This window comes from Lycium barbarum, chromosome 6 (assembly GCF_019175385.1).
Source record: "Lycium barbarum isolate Lr01 chromosome 6, ASM1917538v2, whole genome shotgun sequence".
Lineage (NCBI taxonomy): Eukaryota > Viridiplantae > Streptophyta > Magnoliopsida > Solanales > Solanaceae > Lycium > Lycium barbarum.
Genome location: NC_083342.1, coordinates 12117811 through 12128245, shown reverse-complemented (window position 1 = coordinate 12128245; position 10435 = coordinate 12117811). Strand labels below are relative to the sequence as shown.

Below are 10435 nucleotides of genomic sequence, written 5' to 3'. Positions count from 1 at the left end.
CGGTCTCAACATAATAAATTAGAGTTTAATTAATGCTCACTCCGTTCACTTTTACTTATTCCCTCTACTAAAAGCAGTAGATGTCCACTTTGAAATATAAAGATATAATTTATCGCTTAGTTTCTAATTTAATCTTATGATTAACTATAATTGTTTCTCAATGCATTTCTCAAAATATTGAATTATTATTTTCAAAAGGTAATATAGTAAAATTTTCACTTTATTAATTATACTTCTTAAGGGGTGTGTCAAGTCAAACATAACAAGTAAAAATAGACAGATGAATTATATAATGTGAGTATATATAAATATTTTTTATACTATCAGATTATCTTTATTTATTGGAACAGATAATGTATTATTATTATTTTTTAAAAGTTCGAATAATAAATATTAGACCGAGGAAGGATCGTTAGTTAGGGAAGCACTTGATGACTATCCCATCTTTTACTCTTATTCCTTAATGATGGCTTTGCATGCAATAATTTTTCCACGTTCACAACATAATATGTTAGTGTTTAATTAATATCTACCGTGAGTATAAATATTTTTTATACTATCAAATCATTTTTATCTATTGTAACATGTAATATATTTTATTTTTAAAATTTGAAATCCAACATTATAAGTGGGGTTACCTGTAAATATTTGTAGATAACTTGATGGGATAAAAAATCACCTAAGAGTGACGATTAATAAAATTTGATCTCAATATATTATGCATCACAAAACGAGAGTACTTAGAAAACACGAGAGTCCTTTTTTTTTTCCCCCCTTTTCTTGGAATAAAGAATGACTTCAATTATTTCTGAGAGTCATATAAAAGATATCAATAAATATTTACTGTTGCAATTGTCTCGCTTTACATTGTTAATAACACTTGGATTCAGAATTGTACTTACACCTAATTCTCAAAGAATTATTATTATTTTTAATTCAGGAAGATTACATCCTTAGCAGGGACCGTACTAGTAAGGAGCAGTGGAGTTCGATTGAATTTTCTTCCTTAAAAAATTATACGATGTAAATAGGATAAATAGAACTTTTTAATTGTATAAAACTATTGAATTTCCTTGATATAAGAGGATATTCTTGTATAATGATTAAGGGGGTACAATATTGCTTTAGGTCACAAATTTGAATCTCAACTATGACAGTTTAATATTTTTTGAATTCCTTTATATAAATTTCTATGAAGAAGAAGATCAAATTTTTCTATCTCTTTAGTAATTAGCAAAATCTCCGGGCTTAATTAATTGTTTGCATGATGAGGTTGGTTTACAACAACCATTTAATTAAAGACCTAATTAAACATCCCTGTTTGATTAATTTAATATAATAATTCTCAGTAATCGGCTAAACTACGTTCAAAGCTACTTTTTGAGTTTTCACATGCAAATGCCAAAAAAAGCAATGAAATCTAGAAGTAATAGTACTAGTTCTAGTGAAAACAGAAGGTCGCCGCAACCAGCAACAAAATAAAAACCTTTATTTTATATTTTGTTTTCTCAAGCACGGGAGGATAATGTTAGTATTACTTTTAGGATTTAATTAGTTGCATAGTTGACACTAAAGGAAATTTACACTAATCCCGTATTTTTGGTCTAGTTACCTGATATTGTTGTTTAGATTAATTTCACATTATTGTGCATCACCTCAATGTAGTGTTCGAATCCTATCAAACTTTCTATTTTTATTTGTTTTGTCTTGCACTATTCATCAACTCAGTCACGCCAAAAAGATTTGTTTTTGTTTTCTATTATTATATATAGGGGGAGAGGAGATAAAAGAAACGGGTGCGGATTACAAAGTGGAGAATCAAATTCTAATCAACAAGATCAAAGTTCAAGTAGTTGACTAAACTCTCAAGTCTAAAAGATTAGAAAAGTAAAAGAAAAACAAACAATAATAACAACAACAATGCCGCGGTCTAAAATAAGGGGTAAATTTCATTAATGGTCACTTAACTATCCTTTCTTTCACCAAAATCACTTAACTATGTTTTCTAACACAAAAGTCATATAACTATCACTTTTTCATCAAAGTTACTTAATTATATTTTCTAACACAAAAGTCACATAACTATTATTTTTTTTCACCAAATTCACTTAACTATATTTTCTAGCACAAAAATCACAAAAGTCACACTTACAGAAAAATTCAACTCCCGATGAGTAATATATTTATATTCTTTTTTTTTATTATTTTAAATCTAATAGATACGAACTCAATGAAAAAGAATCAACCCGGTCTAAAACTCATAGCAGATATCAAAATACGAAAAGGGTGAATAAATTTGAAAAAAATTATCACAAGATTATTACTTCCGATGCAAATAGTAATAACTATTACTCCGTATAATTGTATTTCATACTATCCAACAGCATGCAACACTTTTCAATAGACTAGACGGCTTATGTCCGTGCGCCAACACTTTAGATTATAGTGCATTTATGTGTATGTAGTTGTTTTTGAATAGTGATAATATATATATATATATATATATATATATATATATATATATATATATATATATATATATATATATATATATATATATATAAACTATATATTATGTTCAAAACACGATTAATATAACATTATAGTTTGTACTCCGTATCTAAAATTTTATTATATTAATGTTTGCTATGAACACAAAATCGGCAAATTTATTAATATTTTTTAAAAGAGAAGACTTGTTTAAAAGGAAACTATTTTCTTCTCTTTGAGATAAAACAATAGCAATATTTAAGCATCAGTTGATACTTTCAATTTTAATTTGATTAATTTAAAGGTGTAAAATACTTATTATTTTTTATCAAATTTTGATTTGGACAATTCTAATTCAAATTATTAAATTAATTTTACATGTTTAAAACGAAACAAAGTAGAAATTAATTTTTTATTTAAACGAAGAAATACTATTTTTAAATTTTTAGTAAATATTCTCGGTTTAGCTCATTTTACTTGTCATGTTGTCTTTTGCATGGTTTTTTAAGAAAACATCGATTAGAATTATAATTTGACTAATTTACCTTATTCATTATTTGATCTGCATTTGATATTTTTTTTTACGACATTAATTTCTTTTCACATTTATTAGAGTAAGAAATAAAAAATTAATTAAATTCTATCTTATTTTAAAATATAAATATTTTAAGTATATTTATTTTAGTAAACATAACAAATAAATGACATGGCGGAATAGCAAATACAACAGTTTAATATCTAGATTAGATCTCAGGCTAATATAAAAAAAAAAAAAAAATTGTATGGTTTGACTACTTAACCTTTTGAAGAAAAGCAATTTCATGGATTGACACGCACGTGGTAATAAATTCATCATTATTGACTTAATGAGATACATTGGAAATTACATGAATATTATTTGATTTTTTAATAGGGGGTGCAGTTTTTTTTTTTTTTTGGACATTATTAATTTGCACTATTTTTATGCATATATATATATACTATGTTCAAAACACGATTAATATAACATTGTAGTTTGTACTCCGTATCTAAAACTTTATTATATTAGTGTTTAATACGAATACAAAGTGTGCACTTTTTTTTTTACATTATTTTTTTTTAATATGGGGTTCACTTTTTTTTTTTTTTTATATTACTTGATTTTGTTAATATGGGGTCCACTTTTTTTTATCGTGAGTTTGGAGATGGTGGGATCCACTTTTTTTTTATATTGATTGATGTCGTTTAGTATGGGGTGCACTTTTTTTTTTTTGGACATTATTAGTTTGTACTGTTTTTATGCATATAATATATATACATATACTATGTTCAAAACACGATTACTATAACATTGTAGTTTGTGCTCTGTATCTAAAACGTTATTATATTAGTGTTTGCTACGAATATAAAGTCTGCACTTTTTTTTTAAAACATTATATTTTTTTTAATATGGGGTCACTTTTTTTTTTTTTTTTTGATATTGTTTGATTTTGATAATATGGGGTCCACTTTTTTTTTCCCATGAGTTTGGAGATGGTGAGTTCTATTTTTTTTCTTCCTTTTTTTTTTTTATTGCTCGGTGTTATTTAGTATGGGGCCCACCCCCCCCCCCTTTTTTTTAAGGGACGCCGAAGCATAGGTCTAAACCCATGCTTTATATAATTTTTTTTTTTATATTGCTTGGTGTTGTTTAGTATGGGGCCCACCCTTTTGGACATTATTAGTTTGCACTATTTTTATGCATATAATATATATATATATATATATATATATATATATATATATATATACTATGTTCAAAACACGATTAATATAACATTATAGTTCGTGCTCCGTATCTAAAACTTTATTATATTAGTGTTTGCTATGAATACAAAGTCTGCACTTTTTTTTGACATTGTTTGTTTTTTTAATATGGGATTCACTTTTTTTTTATATTGTTTGATTTTGTCAATATGGGATACTATGTTCAAAACACGATTAACATAACATTGTAGTTTGTGCTCCGTATTTAAAACTTTATTATATTAGTGTTTGTTACGAATACAAAGTCTGCACTCTTTTTTTTTACATTGTTTGTTTTTTTAATATGGGATTCACTTTTTTTTTATATTGCTTGATTTTGTTAATATGGAGTCCACCTTTTTTTTCCCGTGAGTTTGGAGATGGTGGGTTTCACTTTCTTTACTTTTAAAAAAAAATAAAAAAATATTGGTTGGTGTTTTTTTTATTTTTTAATATTGGTTGGTGTTTAATATGGGGATCACACTTTTTTTTAAATGCTTAATTGGTTGGTGTTTTTTTATGGGGACCACACTTTTTTTTAAAAGTATTTTAAGTATGTTGCTGTACAATAATTTCATTTGCTCCCAGTAATGAGTTGATACGCATGTGGCAATAAATCCATCATTATTGATTTAATTGTTTGATTTTCTAAGCACTTTTGTATTTTAAGTATGTTGTTGTACAATAATTCCATTTGTTCCCTCTAATGGGTTGATACGCATGTGACAATGAATCTATCAGGCTATATGGGCCCAAAAAAAAAAATTGGAAAACGAATATATATATATATATATATATATATATATATATATAAGTATTTTAAGTATGTTGCTGTACAATAATTTCATTTGCTCCCACTAATGGGTTGATAAGCATGTGGCAATAAATCCATCACTATTGATTTAATTGTTTGATTTTCTAAGCATTTTTGTATTTTAAGTATGTTGCTGTACAATAATTTCATTTGCTCCCTCTAATGGGTTGATACGCATGTGGCAATGAAGCCATCATTATTGATTTAATTGTTTGATTTTCTACGCACTTTTTTTTTAACATTGTTTATTTTTTTAATATGGGATTCACTTTTTTTTTAATATTGCTTGATTTTTTTAATATGGGATCCACTTTTTTTTTCCCGTGAGTTTGGATGTGGTGGGTTTCACTTTTTTTTCTTCTCTTTTTTTTTATTACTGGTTGGTGTTTAATATGGGGCCCACAATTTTTTTTTTAAATATTAGTAGTTGTTTAAAATATGTGGGCCACAATTTGTTTTTTAAAATATTAGTAGTTGTTTTTAAATATTAGTAGTTGTTTAAAATATGTGGGCCCATAATTTTGGATGTGGTGGGTTCCATTTTTTTTTTATTACTGGTTGGTGTTTAATATGGGGCCCACAATTTAAAAAAAAATATTATTAGTTGTTTAAAATATGTGGGCCACAATTTTTTTAAAAAAATTAATAGTTATTTTTAAATATTAGTAGTTGTTTAAAATATGTGAGCTCATAATTTTTTTTTTGGGCCCACAAACGGACGACGAAAAAGTGTCCACACCCACCTTTCTATATAGTAGTAATATTGGAAAAAAGGGCCAATACAATTCACACTTTTTTCGTTGGAGGCCCCTCGAGAGAAGGATCATATGTTTATTGAAGGTTTGGTTTTATTTCTTTAATATTTTAATATTTGCATGAGTTTTGTATCAGGTCGATTATTTTTAGTTGAGTTTGTATCCATTAGATAAAAAAATAAAAAAATATTACCCATCGGAAGTTGAATTTTTCTGTAGGTGCGATTTTTTGTTGGTAAGATAAAAATTTTGTGACTTTTGTGTTAGAAAACATAGTTAAGTAACTTTAGTGAAAAAATGTGATAGTTAAGTGATCATTCATGAAATTTACTCCTAAAATAAGTAAATATCGACTATATAAATCCTTACTTGTTCATTTAAGCTCAAATCATCATCATAGTACCAAATAAAATGAAAGAAAGAAAAGTAAAAGGAAAAAAAAAAAGACCAAAAAGAAATTGACGTCATTTTCTTATTAATGACATCATTCCCATCCCACTTTTTTTTTTCCCCCTTGGGTTATAAATATACCATTTGTTCGCTCCATCTTAGAGCACCCCAAGTACTCTCCTCTAAGACAAAGAGCAAACAAAAAAAAAAAATGGAGTCCACCATTTCTCCATCTTCTTCTCGCTCAGTCTCGCCATCATCTTCGTCTTCTCCTAACTCTCCACTGGTGGCCAGCCCTTGCGCCGCCTGTAAGATATTACGGCGGCGATGTGCTGAGAAATGTGTGTTGGCACCTTATTTTCCTCCTAATGATCCTATCAAGTTCACCACTGCTCATCGTGTCTTTGGTGCTAGTAATATTATTAAGTTTTTGCAGGTATACATCTTTTACCCTATAGTATATACTGCTTATATGTAATTTCAACTTCACGAGATGAAATTCTTGTAAATTAATCCAAATGAAGTATAGTATTCGTGTATATGTTAGGAATAAATAAATTAAGGATTTAAAGTATTTTAACATGTTGTAACGCATATAATATATCTGCCTTATTTTCAAGTTTTTAGTTTCATTTTCTTGTGACGTCTTAATATTTAGTTTGCTAGTAGGGTAAAAATAATATTCTTTTTATTTGTATGCATAATTATCAATTTTTCTAAGTCAAACTCATAAATAGGGTGTTCTTTGCTCGGAAAAAACTTCCTAGTAGACTTTTCTTTTATTCTATGGTGGTTATTAATTAGGAGTATTTCAATGTTTAAGAAGACTTGGTTTAGAATCACAAATGTTTAATGCATGAATGTCTACCAATTTGACGTGTGGTATTTTGGTAGTTTCTGGTTGCAAATTTGAAAAAAAAATGCCTAGGCTACGAATTGATTGTTGACATAGACAGAACAAGTAATTGACAGTGAAATATCCCAATCATATTTCCCTTCTTAGTGGAGGCAGTTTGATTTCTCAAAGCCAAAATGAATTCAAAGAATTAATTAGGTATTGATCTATGACTATAATAATGAGAAGCAACAACCACATGTCCTTTATTGATCATTATTATTAGGAGAAGGTCTTTTCTGTAATTTCATTCATCCCTATATATATTATTACCACTCTTTTCATGTCTACATTTTCTTTATCTATTTTGTTTTTTTGGGTCATAGACAGTGACTTTGTTATATTTTCTAAGGAGTGGTTTAACCTTTTCAAAGACTTATTCGTTTAACAAAATATCGAGAACTTCAAATACTTTTTACTTATTTCTGCATAATATTGGTATGAGATGAGTTTAAATAGAGTAACGTGATTAGCTATAGTTTGCAGACAACCTCCCATCTTATTTGGGGCTGCGACATAGTAATTGCTGTTATATGTATTGACTCCGCTTAATTTCTAGTTTACATCATTGCATGTTGACACCAAATAACAAATATGGCTTCTTGAGTAAAAATAATTAAAATCCTTCACTACAAAGAAAAAAAAATGAATTAGCTACGAAATTCGTCGATAATCGAGTGTCGCTAAATAGTGCGTAGCTAATAAAACCTTTTGATAATCTGTCATTAATCCTTCGTTAAATAAGATTAACGATAATTTTTTATGTTTAGCCGCAGAAATTGTCTATCATTGATTCTTGTTTTCAGTGCTTATTGTCTCTCTCATGATAAATTACTACTAGCTAGTTGTTTTGACAAATTGATTAGTTTAGCAATTATATACACTTTTTCACTTGTATTATTATCAATCTCAACACCATTAACTCCTTTTTTTCTTTTTTCTTTTTTGCAATCTTATTTAGGAATTGCCAGAATCTCAAAGAGCAGATGCTGTGAGCAGCATGGTGTATGAAGCAAATGCTAGACTTAGGGATCCTGTATATGGTTGTGCAGGGGCAATTTGCCAATTACAAAAGCAAGTGAATGAACTCCAAGCACAATTAGCAAAGGCACAAGCTGAGGTTGTCAACATGCAATGCCAACAAGCTAATCTCATGGCACTAATTTGCATGGAAATGGACCAATCTCCACAAGCATCACCACCTCAACAATATAATTTGGACAATAATTTCACTAATATCCCAATGAGCCTCTTAGATGATAACAACAACTTTGGATCAGCGTGGGAGCCCCTATGGACATGACGATTAAAGATAAAAGCGCTCTCTATCAACAAATTCGTCAATTCTAACTCAGTTCCTAGGTAATTAGTAAAATAGTAAAAAGAATAAAATTTATGTAATATTGTATCTCAGTGAAAGGAAACTGAACTGTAAAATAGATTGAGCCAACTCTTTAAAGATTTGTGTCAATGTCTAGTCAGGTAATTTTCTTTTTTTCTTTTTTTCTTTTTATTTTTTTTAATTTTTGTAATATGATTGTGATAGCGCACATGAAAGTGACGCGTCATCCCGCCATGTTATATTTGTAATGCTAATTTATGAGAAAAAATGGATGGTGTTCTTCTATATTCTATACGATTCGATTCTCATTGCACATTCTAAAGGCAAATTTGATGGTCACCTATTGTATTTATTGGATTTTACTAAATATTACTAGTATTTTTTTCGTTTAATCATTGGGTATATATATTCAAGTTCACTTAATTAATTCAAATTCCTACTGAATATATATATTCACTAAAGGCCGTAAAATGTCTATTACAAGAACATCGCAAAAAAAAAAAAAAAAAACTTGCCCATGTAGGAACATCATGAAAAACCCTACGTCTGAGAGCTTCTCTCCCATGGCGAACTGAAAAACCTACCGGAGTTGGGACTTTTTCGGCTGCCCATGGCCACTCCGGTCAATGAGAAACCTCCCCACGAGGTTGCTCCCCCTCCCATCACCTTAGACTACTCGAAACTTCTCAAACCAGCAACTATTAACGCCACATCTGATCCACATGCCACCAGTTTGCATGCAAACAGTGGAGAAAATAGTTTGGCTCCCACTATTCCTTTGAAACCTATTATTTACGTGCATGGGGAGCCAACAATTTAGTATAGCATGGACGAAATAGATGCAATGATTATACAAGAAAAACTTCAATACGCTGTTATTGGAAAATTTACGTATGGAGTGCCTGACATGCAATTTCTACGTTCAGCAATTGCTAAACAATGTGAACTCAAAGGAGAGCATTTTATCGGGCTTTTATGTAATCGACATATATTGATTAGGTGCACGTTATTTGAGGATTATGTGACGCTCATGTCTAAACCTGCGTTTTGGATTAAGGAGACACAATGGTACTATCCTATGAGAACACTTAAATGGGACCCATGGTTTGATCCGGAGAAAGAAACGAGCATTGCACTTGCTTGGATTTCATTCCCAACGTTAGCACCAAATTATTTTGGACAAACTCAACTGTTTTCAATGGCTTCGGCAGTAGGAAAGCCATTAAAATTGGATTTGGCAACTAAAAATAGGACACAGCCTAGTTGTGCTCGCGTCAAAGTGGAGATTGATTTGTTAAAGGAGCTTCCTAAGCGTGTGGCTATTCAAGCTGTTAATAACTCTACTGGAGAAATTAAAACCAAGTGGATGAAGATACAATACGATTTCATGCCGAAGTATTGTCAAGAGTGTTGCTTGCAAGGCCATGATGAAGAAACATGTTGGAAAATTCACCCAGATTTGCTCCCTGAGAAGGAAATTGAAGAAGAGGGTGATGGTGAGGAGGAGGAATTTCAAGTTCATACTGTAGAGGACAAGGGTAAGCAGCCCGCTGTTACAAATAATGTGCAGGAACCAGGTACAAGCAAAAATATTACAAGGCAGTCAAAATTTAAGCAAACAAATTATAGAAATAGGGATCATATGATTAAGGTGTTGGAGAGTGGGAAAGTGGTTGGCAATGTAAAGGACTTATACAAATGGCAAAATAACAAAGGTAAGAAATAGGTGAATGATAACAGAAACAAACAATCAAAACTGGCCTTGCCAGCAGTTAAAGAAAATGGCCCAAACAATGTGGGGAAACAACTTGGTACAGTTTCAAATAATGTTTAAGCTGCCAATAAATTTGATGCTTTAGATGGGGTCGAAGATGAGCAAGAGCAGGTTGTTGATGGGGTTAACAGTACTGGTGGAAATAATGTGGTCAAGAAAGGTGATAATGAAGTTGAAAGTAGAGATTAAGGGAAACAACTGGTTGAGATTG

The 10435-nt window shown here is 29.8% G+C and overlaps 1 protein-coding gene across 1 annotated transcript; it reads left to right on the top strand.

Moving 5' to 3' along the window:
• The first annotated feature begins 6367 nt into the window (after positions 1-6367).
• LOC132600801 (LOB domain-containing protein 1) lies at positions 6368-8735 on the top strand. The gene is made up of 2 exons (XM_060314195.1): positions 6368-6649; positions 8070-8735. The coding sequence occupies exons 1-2, from the start codon at positions 6425-6427 to the stop codon at positions 8409-8411; spliced, it is 567 nt and encodes a 188-aa protein (XP_060170178.1). The 5' UTR covers positions 6368-6424; the 3' UTR covers positions 8412-8735.
• Positions 8736-10435: the final 1700 nt, after the last annotated feature.